At 41.4% G+C, this 22,777-nt stretch overlaps 1 protein-coding gene across 5 annotated transcripts in view; it reads right to left on the reverse strand.

The window, feature by feature from the left end:
* MEF2A (myocyte enhancer factor 2A) overlaps positions 1 to 22,777 on the reverse strand; it is an 80,489-nt gene that overhangs the window by 16,422 nt on the left and 41,290 nt on the right. For 3 of the 5 annotated variants that reach the window (XM_027644144.1, XM_027644140.1, XM_027644141.1), the window contains 3 exons: positions 8,523 to 8,660; positions 5,523 to 5,742; positions 4,636 to 4,695 (listed from right to left, as the gene is read on the reverse strand). In XM_027644144.1, coding sequence (XP_027499945.1) covers positions 4,636 to 4,695; positions 5,523 to 5,742; positions 8,523 to 8,660 — 418 coding nt within the window. Of the gene's footprint in view, positions 1 to 4,635; positions 4,696 to 5,522; positions 5,743 to 8,522; positions 8,661 to 8,725; positions 8,858 to 22,777 lie in introns of all 5 variants that reach the window. The other 2 variants (XM_027644145.1, XM_027644142.1) reach the window with 1 other exon arrangement.

The following is a 22,777-nucleotide window of genomic DNA, read 5'->3' on the forward strand; positions in this document are numbered from 1 at the left end:
TGCTCTGCAGCCACTTCCAGGGCTCCTTTTCCATGAGGAGAGCTGGGAAGCTGGAGGAGGGAACAGGCTGGTCTCATGTGCTTCAGGGATCCTTCAACTCCTTCCTTGGAGAAGGGTGAAACCCTGACTGTTGTATTGACCTGTGTAACCCCAAAGATCAGAGGAGGGCAAAGTTCGGTGCCTTGACACCAGTGACAGGACAGAGCAGGAGCCTTTGTGTACTCGGGGTGACCAAACATTGTGCAGTCCCAGCCCTTCCAACACAAGGGAGGAGCTCTGCCCAGTGAAAGGCATCTGGGACAGACCCTGCCTGTCACACTGAATGTCACAACCACCACCAGGAATGCACAGCCTCAAGCAGGAACATGCCCAGGGGTTACAGCTGCTTTCCCAAGGTGGTCATGTCCCTCAACCTGGTGGCTGATGCAGGTGACACAGGCTGGGGAGTTTGAGTGGGGGGAGAGGCAGAAGAAATCTGTTTTCTTAAGGGAGAGGCTGGGAGCAGCAGTGCAGGAAGAGGTGTTTTTCAAGAGTTAGTTGGATATTTCTCATTAGGGTGTCTCTCATTTAATAAATCAAACACACCAGGAAGGTTTGCACAGAGAGCTGGTCTGTTATTGAAGCCTTCTGTGCACTCCCCAACTGCAGGGGAGTCAGACTCGTGCAAGGCCAATCTCCAGGACTCCTTTACCCTCAGACACACACAGAAAGCTCTCTCCATCAGCCAAGCCCTCAAGACAAAGACCATTTACAGGTGTGGCTTTTCACAGTTCTCTGTCTTGATCCCTTTCTGGCAACTCCAAGCAGTTTAGAGGTGTGGAGCTGCCAGTGGCACCTCTGCACAGGCCCTGCCCAGGCCAGGATAAAACACCACACAGGAGCTCCCTTAGCAGGGACCCAACGGCTCACAAGGCACAGCTTTGCAAGCAGGTGTATCCCCCAGCTCTATTCCAAAGAAACTCAGTATTCCCAAGGTCACTTCTCATTCTCAGAACCTGAAGATTAGTGAGGACATTAGAGAAGATGCAGTTGTGCAATAAGGAAGAGAAATTCAGTGCTCAAGCAGAGCTCTTCCTTATCCATTCTCCTGAGGATAAAATTTTAAGAGGAAAGACAATTTTTCTTTCTTTTTACTTCTTTTCTAGAAGATTAACTGGGTCCATAACCTGGGTTACTGACCACAAGGGCTACTTCACTGACAAAGAAATGTACAGACAGATAATACTCTGTATTTGCAAAACCAGAAACAGCCTCCACTTCCAAAAATTCCTTAAAAATCGCATGGGACTGAGAAGAACTTATATCTCGAGGTTTATGGCTTTCCTGCAGCCTTGGCAATGAAAACCAGCTCAGGTCCTTGGTGTGGTTCTGGCTCAGTGCCATAAGAGAAAGGTATGGAAGAAAAAGTAGAGGTTGGATAACTGTGGAATTTCTGAGCCCTTCTCAGTCCTAAAGGATGGGACAAGGCCACTGGAAGTGCATTTCACTGCCAGCCTCTGGATGAGTGAAGGTATGACACCAAATCTACTGGGACAAAGCAAAGCAGACCTTCTCCTGGCAAACTGGAAGGTGATCCATCCCTGCAGTCCTTTCAGTTCAAAGTTAAAGAAATTCTCCCCAGTATTTGGGTGCTCATGTGAGGCTACAGTTTGCTCAATTAGACCTCCAGCCCTTTAAAAGGATTAATACCAGACATATAATATATGTTCAAGCCATGATGATGCTGACAACAAATAGCAATTTCTACACATCCTGGTGCTACAGGACTCCTGAAGCATCTTTGATGCCCATCACAATTTACACAGGGTTTAACACTGACCAGGGGCAGCACTGTCATCAAAGCTCTACCTCAAAAACCTCTGATCTGATTAACTGAAAAAATAAATTAGCTCAAAAGCAAATGCTGTTATAATGCTGGACATTCTTCCCCTCTCAAAACCGATCTATTTGCCAAGTAAAAATCTTCAGCAAGTGTTTTTTATGTGGTGGGCAGGATTTTAAAAATATTACAAAAATGAGAATGCTTTTTCAGAGCTGTGACAGCTGCATGTGAAGTAAGCTCTCAGTATTATAAAGTGATCACAAAATTTTCTGTTCTGGATATAAAAAACCACCTACCAATCTCTGCTACAACACGCAGATATTTTTACTCAAAGTTATTTTCCACAGAAAAACTGTTAAGTTGGCAGATTGACTGCTAAAGCAAATCATTTCCATTCCAATCAAGTTACACAGGACTTGAGAAAAAGACTCGTGTGAACTCAATATGAGCCATTTTATGCAACATCTTTGTTTGAACTGGGTCCCAAATAAGCAAGATAACCTTTACTTGCTTTTTACTCAGAGATAAAGGCATTTAAGTGTCTTTCAAGGAAACGAGAACAAAATCTCAAACGCACAAGAACTTCAAATGTAGAAGATGGGTTTTTCCTTTACTTATAAGGGAATATCTGGGAATATGGCTATGCCAATACTCCAGTTTTTTACCTCTGACATCACTCCTATAGACTGTGAGCTGCACATTTGGCACATGACCTTTCACTACATCCATAGGAGAACTCTCCATTCCTGAGAAGTTTAAAGAAAAACCCTGAAAGCTAAAAGAAGAAAATAGGTTTTTTTTAGAAGTCAGTTCTACAATAAACCCAGCAAGAAACTAAAACCAGTATTGTCTGCAGACATAATTAACAGGATATACATTTCAACAGCAGCTGTCAAGCTCAAATTGATAAATTAGCAGATTTAATCAATCTGGTTACATATGGTTTCTTGATTTTGGTTGCCATTGAGAAGGTTCCTGTGCACCTGTCACTATTTAAAGGTTTTCATGCCCTAACTTGTAGAAAGTAGAGCTCTGACAACTCAAGGCACTCTCTAGTTCAGCATTCTGGTGTTAACCAGGTATTTGAGCTTCACTAGAGGTGCTTCTCAGAGATGTTCCCCTGTTCTGATACAGCCCCAACTCTCACTTGCATGACAAACCTTTCTAGGAGTGAGTGGGTACATGTATAACATTTTGGGTGTGATGTTCTGCAAAGTAAGAGATAAGTGATGCATTTTGACTTTTTACATAGACTATTAATAAATGCAAGAAGGAAAACATTTTACTGCACTAAATACGTTCACCAAGCTGCAGGAACTGGGCATTTCCAGAGTTTAATACCCTACAGAAGTGCTGTAAACAACTGTTTCATTTGCTTATTGAAAGGAGGAATCTTAAATCTGAGGCTGCTCTTACTAAAGCCTGATTTTGGAGAAGAGGCCTGAGACAGCCTGATAATAAAGTTATTTAGTCTGACTAGAGAAATACTATGGCAATCAACATCTGACCTCCACAGTTTCTAAAAATAGTCATGTTTTTTTCAACTGTGGAAGTTTCCTCCATTTAAAATCCTGCTTACCTGATGGAAACCACTCTTTAATATTTCATATCTTTGCTGCACACGGCCAAAGGATGGAGAAAGAGTGGAAAGTCAATCCTGCACTTTCAGCCTTGGAGCTGCAGCATTTTTTATTCATCAATTCAACTGCCTGACCTGATGTTCAAAGAACTTTTTTCCCAGTTGCCACACTAAGTAGCCAGTGGGCAAATCCTGAAAGGTCAACAGTTGCTTCTCTAATTCCTTGCTCTGAACACATTCCAAGGGGAGTTACCTGTGTTTGCAGAACTGACCTTCAGCACCAAGACATCCAAAGTCACAGGAGGAACATGAACAAAGTGGGGGAATTGCCATTTATTTTGTCTTTCTGTGGAATACTAAATTTCCATGGCTGCCTTGCCCTCTCTCAAGAGTGCTACATTTTATTTAGGGGAGACAAAATATTATTTAAATGAAAAGGTGCCCTCATATCTTTTTACTGAAGACCAAAAAATACGGGGAATTCAATTTCTGGCAAGATCTCTAATTTGTTTTCAAAAGAAATTCTGATCATCATCCAAAATGAAGACAGACCCCAGCTATCAGCTTCCAAGATTTATTGCTTTCTTCATAGAACTGCTAGAAAACAATTAGCAAGATACACATGGCAATACAAACAATACAGTCTGTATTTGCTTCATTTTGATTGGCACCAATACCAGTATCAAATATCCAGGTCCTGCAAATACTGAAGCTGGGGACTGAGCTGAGTTGTCTTTAGTGCAACAGTTTAGTAAGCTCAGAGAATTTCATAAAAAGCACCTTCAAAACGTGAGCATAAACATGCACATTACAAAACAGTCAGTTATTAAACAAAAAAAGAGAGCAACAACATTTTCTATTAATAACCTTGCCAAAATATTGCTACACATCTCTAAAACTCTCTTTTTCAAATATAAGAGATTTGGCAAAAGAAGATCTTTTTAGAATGCTGCAGTTACACCTGTAGAGAAACAGGTGCAAAAAAAAAAAAGCAGAGGCAGTATGGTGCTGCTGAAAACCACTACAATAAAAAATGCAAGTATTACTGCAGCGGAAAGGGCACGGCAGTAAAAAGTTAAAAATGCCCGATAAGAATTTACAAAACTCAACAATTCCAAGGCAGATAAAAAAATTACAACCTTTTATTCTCCCACAACCAAAATAAAAACCTGCTTCTGAGTAACTGAAAGCAGCATGAGATTTTTCAACACAGGCAGGAGGATGCAGCACTTACCCACTGGGCTGGTACCAGCTCCGTTTGGCACTGAGAGCTCAGTTGTCCCCAGCATTCCACCTGAGCAAAAGAAGAGCATTAAACCAACATGTCCCCTTATGGCATTGGATGACAGGAAGCTGAACATGAGCCAGAGTGTGCCCAGGTGGCCAAGAAGGCCAATGGATCCTGGCCTGGCTCAGGAACAGTGTGGCCAACAGGTCCAAGGAAGTGATTCTGCCCCTGGACTCAGCGCTGGTGAGGCCACCCCTGGAGTGCCGTGTCCAGTTCTGGGCCCTCAGTTCAAGGAAGGACATTGAGGGGTTGGAGCAGGTCCAGAGAAGAGCAACAAGGCTGGGGAAGGGACTGGAGCACAAGTGCTGTGAGGAGAGGTTGAGGGAGCTGGGGCTGTTCAGCCTGGAGAAGAGGAGGCTCAGGGGAGTCCTCCTCACTCTCTACAACTCCCTGACAGGAGGGGGGAGCCAGGTGGGGGTTGGTCTCTTTTCCCAGACAACCATCAGCAAGACAAGAAGGCATGGTCTCAAGTTGTGCCAAGGGAGGTTTGGGTTGGATATTAGAAAGAATTTCTTTACAGAGAGGGTGGTCAGACACTGGAATGGGCTGCCCAGGGAAGTGGTGGATTCTCTGTCCCTGGAGGTGTTTAAGATAACACTGGATGTGGCATCAGTGCCATGGGCTGGGAACCACAGCGGGGTTGGATCAAGAGTTGGACTTGATGATCTCAGAGGTCCCTTCCAACCCAGCTGATTCTATGATTCTACGATCATTTTGTACTTAAGCTGTAAAAATGCACAGGAACCGCTCAGAACTTGTTACTCGGGGTGTTTGTTCGTGGGTTTTACTCCAAAGAGCAGCAGGGCTGGGAAGGGAACCCGCCGGGCCCTCACCTGCGTTGCCGGCGCTGGGCGGTCTCTGGGGCGCCGCGGGGGACACGTTGCGGTGCAGGGTGCTCGGAGGGGGGGACAGCATGGTCGTGTCCGTCAGGGACGAACTGGCTGCCAGGGACGGGGACACCAGGGAGCTCCCGGGGTTGCTGTAGGTTAAAGTGTTGGGGTTGGACACCGGAACCGTGACCGACATGGAGAAGTTCTGAGCAGGCAAACCGGGCTGGGGGAGACAAGATGAGGAACACAGAGACAACACCGTTAGCATCGACTGCAGGAACAGCACAGGATAAAAACACACAGTAACGTTTGCCAAGGAGTAATCAGGTTGTTTTTCTTTTTTTAAAAACAAGTTAATTATGTTAGTTTTTAAACTCTTTTAAGCAGACAGTTTTAAAACATCCATTTGTTGTAAAGGACGGTGTTAAATTCTTATACATCACATAAATACAGTTCCAAAACTTCTGAAATACTGCAAGTTCAAATACAGAAAACTGAAAATATTCATGTGAATTCACAGGCCCATAAATACAACAAATTAACCAGTTAATCTGGATTATTACAAAGCAATGACAAGCTAAACATGTCTACAAATCAATGACTTGTACCTTCCAAATATAAGCACAAACATGCACGTTACAAAAGTCAGTTATCATACAAAAAAGAGAAAGTTAGTAACATCATTTTCTATTAATATATATTTTCTATTAATAAACTTGCCAAAATATTGCTACTAATCTCTAAAACTTTCTTTTTCAACAGACTAAAAAAAAAAAAATAAACAGATCTTTAGAAAGTCATGAACTTCAGTCACTTGAATTTAAACATTTCATGTTCCACAAAGCCCTGCTTGAATAACCACTCCCATCTTTTTTGTACATCTCATTTTTTTACATTCTAATTTTTACAGCATTATTTAGGAGGCAGCTGTTTTTGTGCAGTCTATATGTTTGTTATTCAGCAGCTATTTGAATCAAAAGCAGAGATGCCTGCCCATCTATGGTACTCATTTGGTCATGACTAACTTCTTTGGCCTTTGTCTCATTCCTATCCTTTGACAGGGATGAGTTTCTGAAACAAAAGGGACTATTTTCTTTCACAGCTCTCATAATTACTGGAAACAAACCCATGACAGGTACAATTGAAGGGGAAGAACTCAGTAGGATTTATTGACAACAGAGAGATAATAGTTTTGATTTAGAGGTCAGAGACAGATGACCAACCAAGTACACTTAAAAAAATGCAATTTCATCACATACAGCTTAAAAATCACTTAGAATGATAGTTCTGTATGAAAATCTAGATAACACCAGAAATATAACAATAACTATATAATTAAAAGAGCAGAATACATTCTCAATAAGAAACAAAATCTCTTACTAGTGAGAGGCAACAACAATGTCCCCACTGAGGCATTCTAAGAATAATTATCAATTTTTGGCACAGATGGAAGGAAAAAGTAATGAAGCACAGCGATGTAACATCAGCAAATCACTCACAGTATCTAACTAATGACAACCCTCACTGGTGCTTGTTTGCAGGAGAAACTACTTGAACAAACTATTCAGTATCTACCAAAAAAAAAGGTTGTTTTTAAGCAGCAGCTCAAACTAAACTGGAAATACCTGAAGAGTGCTGAACACAATGGCAGAAGGGAACACCTGGGACATTTTTTCTGAAGGTTTCTCAACACAGGAGTGAGAGGTTCCCCCCACACCTTAAAGGCTGTCCCTGCCCATCCCTGGTGCTCATTTGGGTACGACCGAATTCCTCACGCTTTGCCTCACTGCTGTCCCTTGCCAGCAATGAGTGCAGAGAACAAGGGGAACTGTGTTCTTCCACAGCCCCACAAGTGCAGGGGATGGGAACAGAACAGCACCAATTGAAGTTATAAATACAGAACCACAGAGCTCAAAAATAACACTGCCTGTTTTATTGCTGCTCGTGTCCACACAGACATTCGGGCTGCTCGTGAGGAGCAGGGGAGAGCAACTGAGCTGGAACACACTGGGAGGTAAGGCCTGGGGATGTCTCAGCACAGAAATGTTGGGTATCAAAAGCTTCAAAGTAAGGCAAAACCCAAAACATATTGGCTTCATTCAACTAGAAAGTGCTAAAAGAAGTGATGCTGGGTGTCATGGCTGTTATTGCTCTAATAACGAAATTATTTCCACTCAAATGTCCCAGCCAGGCCATTTCCTTGAATTGCTGCAAGATTTGCCAGGTTAAGAAATTCAAAGGCTGTGGCAGAGCCCTGTATTAGTTTTCTTGGAAAATACTTCCCCTGTAATACTCAACACTAATTGGTTTTTGTAGGTGGGAATTAAATGTCATCGTGAACACCTCCATGAAAAACATGTGACATTAACACTGCTTTTATCCCCAACCTGAAGCTCTGGGAGCCAAGTGACTTATGGCTGCACAAGGGGTAGAAAATTCTCCAAGATCTTTCAGTGTCCAAGGAGGTATCTGTTAGAATTTCAATCTTTTGAGGTCCTCACTGTGCACCAGTCTTGAACTCTAAATATCTAAATAACTTTCTACACCAGGACTTGAACAAAATAAATTCTACTGATTAGATGACAAAATTAGTCCAATTCTATTTGCCTGCTTGTAACAGACTGAAAAATCTTGATCAACAGACAGATAAAGACCTACAAGATGTAAATAAATGATCCTACAGCCCACGACAAAAATCTGTCTTTATAAATGTATTTTCGGTAGGATTAGGTAATGCAGCCAGGCTCCTGAAATTTAGAAATGTTATCTCATCTTCACAAGATATAAGTGCAAAACAGGAGCTAGAGAGAATTCTTCTTATTCTTTAAGATAAAATGTATTTCAGCAAGATCAAGTATCGGTATCTCATTTTTCCTCAAAAATACGTGTTCCCTTCTCAAGCCATCACATCCTCTTGCCTTTGAAGTGGTTTTCAGTGGTAAGCAAACACCAGGAAAATTCTCATGCATGTAAGAGAAGCACAAACCATACTTTAGTACTCACTGCGATTTTATGATTCCTCATCATATTATCAAACTCTTCATTAATTTTTTTATATTTTTCCTCTGTATGTGGCGTGAGCACATATGAAGTGTCAGGGTCCGGGCTGTCGCACCCTCTGTGTTCCTTCTTGTTCAGAGCCTAAATAATGAAGTTAATAAAAAGGATCAACAAATAAAAAGTAGAGATAAAATAAAAGTACTTACAGGGCCTCGCTTGAAAATAAAATCACTATCTTCATTTAGTTTGCTGAATCTGTCCTCCGATAGCGGACTGTGCTCAAAGTAATCGTCAGCATCAGGGCTCTCACAACCATTAAGGCCTTTCTTTCTTAAGGTCTGAAATACAATTGGAAAATTCACATACAGATCACACTAACTTGCCATGAAGTTTTGTTTTTTTTCTTTTTTTTTTTTTTTGTACACTACTGAATCATTCCGAGCCCCTGAAACTACAGCAGATTTTCACAGGCAAAACTCACTGTCCAACACACAGGGCTGGTCCTTCGAGACAGTGGCAAAGGACACAGAGAGAAAAGGTTCCTCCAGGTGCCACCTCACAGGCAACTTTAAGCTACAACCACTTCACCTCCCCAGCATTCCCTGGAAAACCATTTTTAGACACTGGCTGATGGAGTGAAGGTGCCTGACAAGGGACATTCAAGCTTGTGGCAAAGCAGTTCATGCATCTACCGGTAATTAAAAGCCAGTTTACTGGATCTTGAATGAATTGATTTTAGCACCCCAATTTTAATACTCACATTTTAAAAAGCACACAGTTAAAATTCTGAGAAACACAATGCTAAGATTTTTGTTCCAATTCAACAACTGCAGGACATTAATACATGTAACACTCTCTGTAGTTGACAAAGGCAGGATCTTCCTGCACTTCTGTCATCCTGCATGATAACAACAACTGCAAAAAAGTATAAAAAGAAATTACATAATCCCTCTCTAAAATGACTTCGTTTGCTAAATATAAGCTTTTTCAGAGTCCTTTAGACTAACTTGATGCAACTGCTTTATTGGGCTACTTCCTGTTTTCTGATGGAGAACTCACACCAACATCCCCTGGAAAAAAAAAAAAAAGCAAACTTGTCTACAATCCAGGCATCAGAGAAAGGATGTGAAGCTACGGTTCTGGTGACCAAAGTATAAGAGATAATTGTATTTCTTGGTTTTCTTTTTCATCTATTACACAATCAGAAATCTTTTTCTGCAAGTTCTCATTTATAACAAAACAAGATTTAAAATATTACCTGTGGAAAAATCTTTTTTAAAAGCTTCAAAAGGAAAGCAGTGTAAATTTTATACAGATACACATTATCAGTACATGAGGCAGCAGTAGGACTATACAGGCATGAAGGAGTCATGTGTTTCCTTTTTGTGAGAAATTATTTATATTCCATGAATTTTATACTAAAAACCCTAAAGATCTTAGAAATCTGCAAGTTGATATTTCCAGCACCATAAAGAAATTCCACGTTTTCCTATAAAAGCAGTTTCCATAACACACTGACATTCTGATTTCTAAAGCAAAATGTTTTAGTTTATACTATTCACCAGCATTTTTTCTTACTGTCTAACGATTTTTTAGTACAATAAAAAGTGCACAAGACTTTACTATTTATAGATATGCAAAACAGTGCTTATTTCTCCTGCAGTTTTCAAGCAGGAATCGAGAATCCAATTCGCCGCCTGAAATTCTTTAATATCACAGTTCACCAGAAGCTGTAATTCCTTCTCAAGTTTCTTGGCTCGCTCTGTGAATCCCACACAGTATCTGGAACTCCCACAAAAATGTAATCACTAAATCAGCATATGGGGGAAAACAGGTGTGGGTTCCTCCAGCACCTGTCACGGCCCCGATCCTGATCCCGCTGCCCTGACCAATCAGCTGGACACGGGAATGGACTTGGCCATACAAGGCTCGGCCTCTCAAGGTCGGAGCCTGTTCTCCCTCTCTCCCAGCCCTTCCTAACAAGTCAGCCTGCCAGGCTGCTACACTTCGGTATCAGCAGGGAAAATGTTAACACTGTATAATCTGGATTACACTTAACCCCTGCAGCCCACGGCCGTCTGGAAATAGAATCCAAATGTCTTTACCCGGGACACGATTACCAGCTGGATTCAGACACCACAAAGGTCTTGTGAGAACTCCACGCACTGTTACTTCTCCTCCTTTGATAAACACCTTAAAGCAATTTAAATCTTGCAGCTCAGGAGTTTCATTAGAGCTCCTTTCCATAGTCTAAAGCAATCCAGTGAAAGCTTTTAGGTGTAACAATTCATCGCCCCCGATCTGCCCGAAAATTATGCTCCACGTGGAACAAAAAGGAAGAGATTTAAATACAAAAATATCTCCTTCCTCTTGGCCACTGCACGTTTTTTATTGTCGCTAACAATGGGGTTAACTCTGCTTTGACTCATGAGGAAGGAAAATGCCTCAGTATCTCCCGTTTCAGGCTCTGGAAAGCGTCACTCCAGATGGGGTTCCTGACATTGTGGAGGGATTTAAGCCAGGCTCAGCGTTACAGATAATCAGGCCGGGTCTGATCGCCAAAGCTCTGCCTCCTTATCACCAAAACACCAAGTGCCACTTTGAGGACCTGACCATAAAAAGCCTGCGAAGTTTATCAGCGCCCAGTAACACAATAGTAAAACATTCCAGCTGCGGAGCCGGGAATGCTGGAATCTGTTCGCACGGGCAGGCGAGGCGGACGCGAGCCAGCCCAGAGCGGGTTCTCACCGATAACAGGCCCTGCTCCAGGGAAAACAAGGAGGGACACGCTGCTGGGAATCGCTCTGCTGGGACCCAGGAAAGCCATCAACAAGGCTGACCCCGCCCTCCAGATTCTCCTGTGCTAAAAATCTGTTATTTCTCCAAATAATGTACATCAGTCGCCTCTCTGAGCTATTCCCAAGATGATATTGTGGGGACTGAAATTTTACTGACTCTGAGAAATAAAATGCCAGTTGGTGAGACCAAATAATTTGTGCAATGTGAAGAGAGTTTTATTTCTCTGCTGTGATACACGAGCTTGTTTAGAATAGAACCAAGAGTTTTTACAGTTGAGGCTACTAAATATAGGGCATAATTTTCTTACAACAGCAAGAGGGGGAAAGAACATTAAATTCCAAGTTTTGCTATTGGATGCTCACTGCAGTTACCTTCTGGTGTGAAGCCTTGTTTTCCAGATCATCTAAGGGAATGTGCAGCCCTTCAAGTTAATCTCTATTACTTTCCACTTCCTCTAAGACTTAGCCGAAATTACTGGAAATCGTTCCAATGTGTTTGCCAACGCACTGCATTGTGCCCCAGTAACTGAGATTGTGCAGCTTTGATCTCAGACTGCACTAACTACACTGAGGAGAGAAAAGGACTGATTTCAGTCAGAAAACAATTTAAAGCATTTACAAAGAACCCAAGGCAAGTGTGAAACCTTTTTTATAAAAGAATGAAGCAAATACAACAATACAGTTCTGTGATGAAGTTCTAGAAGGTGTGGTCATCCTGATACTGCAGAACGACCCTGAAGCTTTAACTGTTTTTGTTCCACTGTGTAAAACTGAATTATGTAAATATTGTAACTATTGGATTAATATTTATTTATTTTTATTTGAATGGCAGAGCTTAGAAAACAGTGTATGAGAAAGGCTGGACTGGCTATGATGGGTTTAAACATTGCAGTCAAGCACATGTTAATATTTTCCTGAACTTCCCCATACATATGCAAAGTACTTTTTAATTGCACTGCATTTTGCTAATTTAAGGAAAGAACCATGCCAGAATCATGAACAGAAGAAGAGCTTCTTGCAAAACAACAACAGAAAGGAATAATTGGCTTCTCTCTACAATTCAACATAAATTTTACTGAAACCAATAATACAGATACCAACGAGTGTAAAAATACAATAAAGCCATTTATTGCTTGATCCGTGAGGAAGCAAAGATGATACTCAACCATCAGAGTGTGATTAGCATAAGCTTCCTTTCACAGAATCCAACAGAGACACGTGAAATGCAGCCTTGAGTCTGCTGAGCCTCCACAGCATGAGATCAAATCATCCCCTTCTCCCTGGGCTTGTTCCAGCCCCACAGGATCACAGGGGATCCAGACACGGGCATGGGCAGCTCTGGGAACCAGGAACTCTGAACCAACACACAGGGGTGGATCACTGCTGCCAGAGATGAAGGACAACCCCCAGCTGTGCTCCCATCCCAGCTCCTGGTTTGGATCACAGGGACAGGCTGCTCGTGATTCCCAGAGCGCAGTCGGCGTGTTCTGGGCTCCGAGATCCACTGAGGGGGAGGTCTCTGGTACTGGGGATTGGGCTCCTCACCAGCTCTGGCAGAACTGCAGAGAACCTGACTGTGCTCATTGTCACATCAGGAAACAATATTTTTCTGCCTTAAAGCAAGAATGTGGGGTGACCTCATGTGCAAAAAAGTGTCAGGTCACTCAAAACATTGAGTGTTGGGTTTCTTGTAATATTACACAAAAAGGAAATGGTTGCTGCTGTCAGAGCTACCATGGATCATGTTAACAGCTCTATTTTTGCACTCACTGTTGGAGCTGGCCAAACAGGATTTTTGCTGGTGTTTCGTCCCAAATTATCAGGAAAACCATGTCCAAAATTTGACTAAGATTGAAACGAGGAGTGATTTCCCTTGGAAAAGGCAAACCTTTCACTTAAACCCTGTGGCTGGTTCTGCTTCTGCTCCTGCAGTCACAGCACAAATTTGGAGTAAACCCTTTTTAAATATTGTCATTTTTAAAAGTGTAAGTATTCCTCAGGCCTAAACTAATGGAAAGGTCCTACCAGGTTCTGCCAAATATTACTGCTGCTCCAGGAGGCAGCTACACCATGGCTATCAGAAGGATAAACAATTACAGTTTCCTGATGCTCTAGTGGAGAGTATTTCTTTCTTCACTAAAATAACAGAAAATTCTCCTTGGTCATTCTTTATTTAACTTATTTTTTTGCTGGGTTTGGATCTAGTTGTAGCAGGAATAAGTGGTTTTCCAAGGTGTGGACTGAGCACCACAGATCCAGAGGAGGCAGAAGGAATGGCCTGTCCTCTCTGGCAGCAGCCACCTCTGATAAATCACATCCCACATTTAAAGCCACACCTTTTTTTCTGAGATATTCACCAAATGAAGGACAAACACAGCAGTCACAGCAGCACCAGATTTCACTCTCAATACCTGAAACATGAGAGACAGAAAACAGGGCATATTCCTTTCCTGCAGCTCAGCTCCCTGCCCACAGCAGAGACATTCAGCAAGCAAGAACCACATGTATCAATCACTTTACATACAGCAAAAACTCATGCTGAAACCACGACAACTGTTTTATTATTTGCTTCCTGATACATATTATTGCCAAGAAGCTGAGCCCAAAATCAAGCTGGGTTTTTCTTCTTTTGTAAGACAAAATATTCCCCTTTCATCAGCCTGAACAATACCCCAGTGTCTCATCCTGTAGATGTAGGCATGTCTCCCCTATTATGTATAAAACATATTCAAGTATTTGAGGAGTATTCTTAGTCACCAAAGGCTATTTTTAGTTTTTAAACTTCCTGCAGGTCAGTTTGGCTTCAGAAGCCTCGTTCTTTTCTGGTTCTTTTCTCTAAAGTAACAACATGGCTCTGTAAAGTTGGAGCTTGACCCTGCAGTGCTGGGCACACGAATTTACCACTGCCTAAAATCAAAGCAGGAGTGAACCCCAAGCGCAGCACAAACATTAAAAGAGAACAGCCAGAGAAAAACCAGATAAACCAACTCAGTCACAATGTTCTGTGTTTGAAGCTCAGCATTCGTTTCTGTAGGTTGATATTCCTTTTTTCACACTCAGATGTAGTGGATTGTTCTAGGTAATGTTTACAGACTTGATACACTTTCCTCAGGCTCCACTAATATTCTCAATTCCAACCACTGAAGCATCTGCAGATTTCCTTATGGAGCTGTTTTCCTGTCCTCAGAGTTGGGAGGCTACTCAAGTTTAGCCCTGATACTGCTCCTTTCAGGATCCCTGACACGTTTTCAGTCCCATTTTGCCACGCTATCAGTTCGGATTTCACGTTCTAATTATAGCCACAAACACGGGCAGCCCAGCCCAGCCCAGCCCAGGCAAGGAGTGGTGCCCGGCTTTCAAAACTTCCCTGAAACGCAGGGGAGGCCAAATTAGATTATGACAGACATTTCCATGAGCTAAGCAACTTGGAGAGCTTAACTTCTTAAAGAACAAGGTCTCCCCAGCCTTCCTGGCAGCTCCCCAACCACAGCAGTGCTCGCTACAGAAAATCTGAACAATTGACACACTCTGCTTTCAGCTGACTTAAATGACATTTTCCACACTTGTGCTCAATTAGCAGTGATATTTAAAAGGTAAATGATGGATATTATGCAAAAATATCTGGATATCAAAAATTCTGAGTGCAGTACTTAAGGTTTGCTACATTTATTATACTTTTGGGTAAACATTATAGTTTGTTAGGGAAAACAGGAGGTTTGGGATTAATTACTTATTCCAGGGCTTTCCAAAGGAAAAAAACTATAAGCCTGCCTTAACACTAGGCCATAAAATACAAAGAGCCCTCTAAGCAATGCTCTGTGTTCAATTTTAGGCAAAGGTATTCAGCATTTACAGATGAAAAATGTTCATGATTTGAAATTTTATCAGTGTCCCTGTTCTAAACCACTCCAAGAAAAGACACCGTCTTGTTTCAAATGTTGGAGCCCTTCCAGCATCTGGCAAATTTTAACATGTATCCCTGGCCTGCCAAACATGAGAGGGAGCTGTCAAATTCCTCCCAGATATGATAAAGATGGCACTCAGGATTCAAACTCTCATTTATATAAAATAACACATGCACCAGGTTTTTCAGCCATGCTATGGCACGAATTCTAGCCCGGAGCATCTTTGCTGCGGAGCGTTATTTTAACCAGATGATCCACCAGCAATTACTAAACAATGAGAATTTTATGGGCTATAAAACCCATTCTTCTTTTCACCCCTAGAATATTGTACAGTGCCCTGGACGAGGAGGGATGGGAAGGGCAGCTGTGCTTGGATTTGGGATTCTGGAGAAGCATTATCTGTGAACTGGGGACCTTCTAAAGCTGACCCACAAACAGGCTTTTGCTCGGTCCTAAATGAACTCCTTGAGGCTTAAAATGATTAGTAATCCATTAGCACTGATAATGCTGTTTCCACAGTGACAGCTAAGTCAGGCTCTCAAAGTCCAATATCTGATGCATTTGCCTGTTTCACTTTCTATATGACCCAGGAGATTACTAAATTTTATATCACTGAGCAGGTTTTCATTTTTAACTGGTACCATCAACTAGATTTGCCCATTAGCAAATACTAAACTGCCAGTTTAAGTTGATCTTTTTCAACCTTTTTATTAAAAATCAAGGGCAAAATATACTGATATTCACCTTAAGGAAGCAGAAACCATTCCTCAGTGTACAAATTAAATATATTTTGTGGTCCTTTCAGGGAATGCGACAAAATTAATGGTAAAACGGAGCAAAATACAATGTTCAAAGAGATATTTTATGGTACATAAATGCTTTTTTTTTCAGTCTTTATCCAAGTGATAACACATATACATACACATCCTCCAATAAATAGATCTTCATGTGCCTGCAATGGTTAAATCCCAAAGCAGCAGCAGCAGTAGCCGACTGAAGGCCTCCTTTCAGCACCAGTGCACTGCAGATAAGCCATATGGAACATGAAAAGTTTCCAAGTGCAGCAATCCATCTGCATAATATCCTTCATAATCTTTTAGAAGTTCTTTAGGAAAAAATATTATCTCCTACTCATAGCTTGCCAAGGGGGAAAAAAAAAAATATCTAAACTCCAATTACAATCCTGTGATATAAAAAGAACGGGCTTCTTTTGGTCCACCTGCCTATGCAGGGCTGTAATTGCAAATATTTCTTGTCCTGAATTGTTCTTTACAGCTTTAAAATTGGAAAGGATAACAGAAACTATTTCAAAGTCTTGGTGCTCAAGATAACTGAGTGTTATCAAAATATCACAACACAAATAAGCAACTATTCCCAGAGAAATGTTCAGTGGATTTTAAGGACTTATACCATTGTTAAAATACTATTCACATGTCAGAATATGGGAAGTGGCTACAGTCTACCAGAACGAGCTTCAATTACTGCTAATATTATATAGAACTGCCATCTTGTTTCACAAAAAAACACCCCAAAAAAGAGCAAGTTGAACAAGACAACTGAAAGCAGGTACCTGGAAACCCCAGCTGAGATCAGGATGTACAGAAGGAAATAAGGAAAGAGGGTACAACAGATACAGCTCCACTTTTACTGAATTAAAATAATTTGAACATAGGACTTGGAGACACAAAGTATGTCACAATTTCTGTTTTAAATACTGAACTTCTCAGCTGTGTGTTAAACACACTTCATATTTTTTCCCTTGCACAACCTTCACTTGGAGCGAATTATTCAAAAGCCAAAGCACCTCTTTGAAGGGTGTCCTGACTTAACAAAAGGGGGTGGGAAATCAAAGGTGGGACCTTGAGACAGAGAGAAAAGGCTGTACAGGAATCAGTGAAATATGAGTAAGCTTTATGATGTGTAACTCATGTCAGCATTGGACAAAGAACTGCTCTGGCATGATGGATTATTTGTCTTTTTACTGCAGTCAGCAAGTACTGAATTGTAAGTTATTTGCAGGAAAGAGCAGGGCTTTAAATGGCAACGTTAAGGTTCTAGAAGAGCTTTCAGTCAGAAAATGTGTAACAGGTTTTTTGATCTTAAAAGTCTTCACCACATTCCCAATACATTTCAGAGTTTTTAATTTAAAATGTTATTCTCTGATAAATATTTCCAGTAAAACATAATTTTAGTTAAGAGCCAATTTGACTAGCACTCCACAGTCTACACTATAAATTACAGATGTGTGAGCTCCAACATGAAATATCACATGACAGGACATTAATAAGGTGAAATAACTTTCCCTACTAAGTCACAAAATGACCTGCATGTGTGTTGGTTTAGAGGTATTATGAAGACCAAGAATGACATGATATGAAGTGATATATGTTATGATATGGGAGATTCAAAGGTCTGTACCACAAGAACCACCACCATAAATATTTTCTTGATCCAGCTGCAGTTACTCTGCAAAACATCCCAGGTGAAAGTATCAACAGGAAACGTGTCCTGCAGTGTTTGCCTGCAGTAAAACCCTGGCAATGAACAAACCACACACTCCCTGAGCAGAAGCACTGTCAGTTTAAGGCCCAAACATTAATTGAAAGCAAAGGATTAAAAACTTCAAGAGGAACAGAGCCTGTAAAGATGCCGAGGCCCAAAAGGCAGCTGGAGATGACACTGTCCCTCCTTCTGACAGTGATGAACAGACTGAGGAAGCAGCAGCACCTCTGCTGTCCCTTCTGCAGGGTGGTTAATCCCTGGCAGAAGACACTCCCTAACCCACGAGCTTGGAAGTGGAAAACTGGGATTACATCAACTCTGCACTGAAATCAAGCCTCTCACGAGAAAGAACAGTCCTTTATATCACTGTGGTTGCAGGAGGTGCTTTGTTCTGGGTCTATTCTTTCCAGGCACAGCTTGTGTAAAGTCACTCACTCTTCATTAACAGATGCCTTGGTCTTTGCTTGGAAATTGCACAGTAAAAATACACTTTTCTGTCAATGCAGGATTTCAAAAGCACCAAATCCTGCAGCAACACAAGGGCTGCAGAACACACGAGACCAGCACAGCTGGAAGAACTTGTTCATACAATAATTCTGTCTTTGTGTGGCTGCCTGCATGAACTCCAGCACTAACAAGCTCTGAGCTGTTACAGATTTTCTCGGAGTCAATTTTCAATCCTGCTTAACACAACGTCTGCAGAGCAGCTAAATCCAGCCCTGAACCTCGGACACGTGTTCCCTGAGCAGTGGGTGTGAGAACCGGACTCTGTGTGTCTGCCCTCATTTCAGAAATAAAAACATTCTCCAAACACGGGGCAGAATCAGTTGGGAAAACATCACTTGCACAGCTGGGAAGTAAATAGAGGATTTCATAACAGAGGAGAACCACTGCCTGTTGTAGGGCAGATTCTGCAGAGTTTTTGGGAGACAGGTACCATTTAGAGCCCCTCTGCTAGTGTTTGCCAAGGATTTGGGATTCTGGCCCTGCCAGCAGCACAGCCACCTGATGCCACCTGATTCCACAGGCTGTCACCCATCACCTCAGGGATTAGTTCATTAAAAACGAGACCATCACAGCAGATTTCAGCTCCCAGCTGTACAACAACCTCACTGGTGTCATGGCACAGGACAGGGAGCAACCTGGACTGCAGCTATACAGAATTCCTGGTGGTAAAACACCAGCCAAGTATAATCATTATTAGCAATAGAAACTTCTATAAAAAGCTGCTTTCTAGACAAACTTCAGGTGTCTGTGTGCTTTAAGCAGTGACTAAATCTGGAATTCATCAAAATTCAGAATAACAGTAGAGCATGGTAAATTTAAAGCACCAGCACTGTTATAAGAGGTAGAAGAAATGTTGTATTCTTAACCCTAAAACACTAAATTTAATCACTGGTTTAGATTCAAGGGAAGTGCAGCTTTAGAGTATTTGCAGGTAAGACAAAGAGGTTTCAACCAAAAAAAAAAAATCAAAGTCCATTCTATTTCTGGCAATTCTTTACATATCAGCAATGAAGGAATGCAAAATGACATTTACTAGGAGCAAAAACTTTTTTCTACCACTGTCAGCTCGCTTAAAGTCACCAACAATCTGTCATTTCAAAATAAATAAATAAAAAGGCACGTCTACATTAGTCACCAGTAAGTCCAAGGCAATTTCAGCACAGGCAAAGAATTAAAAGAATATTTTAAAGCAGAACAATTACTTTGGGGATTAAGCATTGAATGTAATCTCCCAAATTTAAAAGGAGGGGCAGAAATAAGATACAGACACCATCAGGAGGGGTAACTGCTCTGTTCAGCACAAAATACACAGGTGTCTTTGGTCACTATATTCAAAACACATACTTGCTACCTTGACAACATTTTTATTTTTCAAGAGAGGTGTTTCTTCCTAAACCAGGAGTGAGAACTAAAACCCCAAGGCATAACCTGTTTACAAGTCAGGTTTATAGTAAACACTTCTACTAGAAAAAAAATAGATTCAAACCACTATACACAGATATATAAAAATGTGTGTGTGTATACATATATATATATGAGCTTTTGATGACTCATATTCCAGACCACTTCAGTTTTCAAGTATTTTCTCTCTCTTTAAGGTAAGCTCAAAGAGATTTTAGTCCTTAACCATCCATAAATCCTCCTCAATCACCTCCTTAAAACGTCTCAGAGGCAGTTGTGTGCCATCTCAAGTTATTTGAAATGTTATATGCAGTATAATTACATTTACATAATCATTTAGCAAATCAAGCCCAATAATGCCTACACTTTCCCAGCATCATGAGCAGATTACCAAGTCCTTTCCTTACTTCACTGAGAACATTTTTAAGCTTCCTCCTTCTTTTAAATGTGTAACACTTATTCCCACAGTGACTGGAGACCAAATCAAATGGTTTGAACGACACAAACACATAATATTCCTACTAATACATGTCCTCCTATCAGCCCAAAAGCTTTTTACTTTTTTCTTTCTTTACACTCCCATTAAGTCTTGCCCACTTCTGGCAGTTCTCCATCCAACAAATAGGAAGGAATGCAAAACAGTGTTCATGTATGAGCACTGCCAACCTTCCTGCAAACTCCAGTGCGTGTATGACCATCAGCATTCCTGGTCCCACCTCACAGCACCATCTCAGTTCTATAAAACTGTGTTGATATTTCATGTAAATTAGGAGGGTTTAGTCACCCACATTCAGCATCAGTTTTCATTTTCAATCAAAGCTGGTTGTAGGGCATTCTCTTTCCTTTTAAAATAGAGTTAAAAAGCTTTCCATGTAATTGTCTTTTGAAACATTTCAAAGAAATAAGTATTTTTGAAGAATTTCACCCAATTTCCCCATCATATTTTTTAGCTTTGAATAGCAAAATATGGAAGCCCAACTTGCTTGTCAAATCCACATCTAGATGAGATACACCAGGGACCCACCAAGGAAGGAAAATCAATTAACTGAAGGTCTTTCTCATCTAATCCACATATATATTTAGATACAACTCCCAGATCTTCAATTTCATAGGAAGCCCACCCAAATTTAAACAAAAAGAAGCAAGGAACCATTTCATATGCCACCAAAACAAACTCTACCATGTGACACACCAATAACAGCTCAAAATACACATGTTGGTTATTCCCAGCCTGGAAAAGCAGCAACGCTGGGAGGAGGTGGCGAAAGCTGGATTAAAAAAAAACAAAACCCAGAGAGCTTTTGGTTTATAAACACAGTGTTTCAACACCAACTTTTGTGTTTATGCTCCCCACACTGTCACACTTGTCTCCTGGCATATGCTCCATCTGGCTGGGGAGATGCATCTGCTCCCTCCTGCTGCGGGCTCCCCACGTGCAGCTGAGCTCGCCCCGCTCACCGCGAGCCCACCCCTGACACGGAGATGGTTGTGACTGAGGGACACGGATGGCTCCTGGAACAGCTCCTGGTTAAGATTTTGTGACAAGGCAGAGGTGAAAAGGCCCTTTTTTGTATACTAATCCAGCACCTGTTACCTGCTCTCTGTCTGAATGTGGCACCACCACCCTCACACTGAGCCATCACCAATGTTTCTGCTCATTACAGACATTTCCCAGGGTAAGAGATTTAACACAAGCACCCGAATCACTTGCTGTCCTGAGTATGTTTGCAATAATTACATGAGGTTTCTTTTATAATTTTAGTTCCAGTTTTTACTCCAGACCACTGCCTGTTTCAAGGACAGCTGTCAGGATTTGGGGTATAAGCTCAGCCTTATTCAGCACATTACACCACACTGCAAACAGCATCAAACTGCAGAGCACAGAGGAGGCTCATTAGCTGACACCCACCCGGAATTCTCCTGGGCACAGATGCCAACTGGAAAAGTAGGTCACATTTTAGACAGGCTCCTAAAAATCCACTCACTGCAGGCTGATGAGGTGAAGTGATGGAACAAGCACAACCCACCCCGGTCACGCCGAGGGGAAATGAACCCTGTTCTGCTGGAACACTCAGGGAACATCAACCCATGGAAAAGAGAGAAAAGGCTGAGCTGAACAGGCAAGGAGAGTCATCTTCAGGCCTTGACTCCCAGGAAAAGGGAGGCTGGAAGAGAGGGAATGACTGAGCAACTGCTGCTGCCTCAGAGTCTCATGAAGGGTGGAAGGAGCCAAAATGGAAGTGGTACCTTGTACAGAAGCTGTAATAACCTTAACACACCCTCACTAAAGAAAGTGTCTGTTCATCTCCCTGTTTTCCTTTGGATTTAAAAATTATGAACATTCAAGGTCTCAATTGTCTTCAATACATTAAAACATTTTGTTGACCATACGGATACAGAATCCTGATAAAACCTGAAACTGTTCCCATTTTGCTCTTCAAAAGTACTACTTTCTTCAGGAAAAATAATTACTTGTCAAGAATAATCTGTTACAGGAAAAAAAAAAATCCATGAATATTAAAGCATCAAAATGCTTTAACACCTACAGCAAGTCCTTCAAATCACAGGCAGTTCTTCAGTGCAACAACCTGCAACTGTTCCAAGGTGGGTTTGTAAAGCTAAATACATGATGCTGGTATTTCAGGAATTCAAAGCACACACTGAGTGAAAAATCTCAGGTTTTTTTCAATATCCCTACAGGATCCATCTAACCTGTGCAAAAGCACTGCCCTGGATGCAAATAATTATGAAAAAAATAACATGAATGAAACCCTACAAGAGACCAAAAACTCTCTCACCTGATGTGAGAAATATCATTTTCTCCAAGAGCAAGGAACATCAAATAATTTTTTTGAATGGTAATTTATCTTTCTGAAATCACTCAAAAGGATTATTTTGGAATTTTAACAGAATTTTTTTTTTTTTTTTGCTTTCATGAGGCTTAAAGAAAACATTACACTCATCACCCCTGGAGTAAATGCCTTTTACTAAAAGGGCAGGAGATGAGCAATCCTAAGAACAATCCTCACCAGTATCAGCTGTGCTCACCTCCCATATTCCAGAGGGATGCAGAAACTAATCTAATAAACCCATCAGACCAATTGTGCCTGATCCTGACAAGCAAGGAAGTATTTTTGCACAGACA

Source organism: Corapipo altera, unplaced genomic scaffold (genome assembly GCF_003945725.1).
Source record: "Corapipo altera isolate COAL_440 unplaced genomic scaffold, ASM394572v1 50, whole genome shotgun sequence".
Classification (NCBI taxonomy): Eukaryota; Metazoa; Chordata; class Aves; order Passeriformes; family Pipridae; genus Corapipo; species Corapipo altera.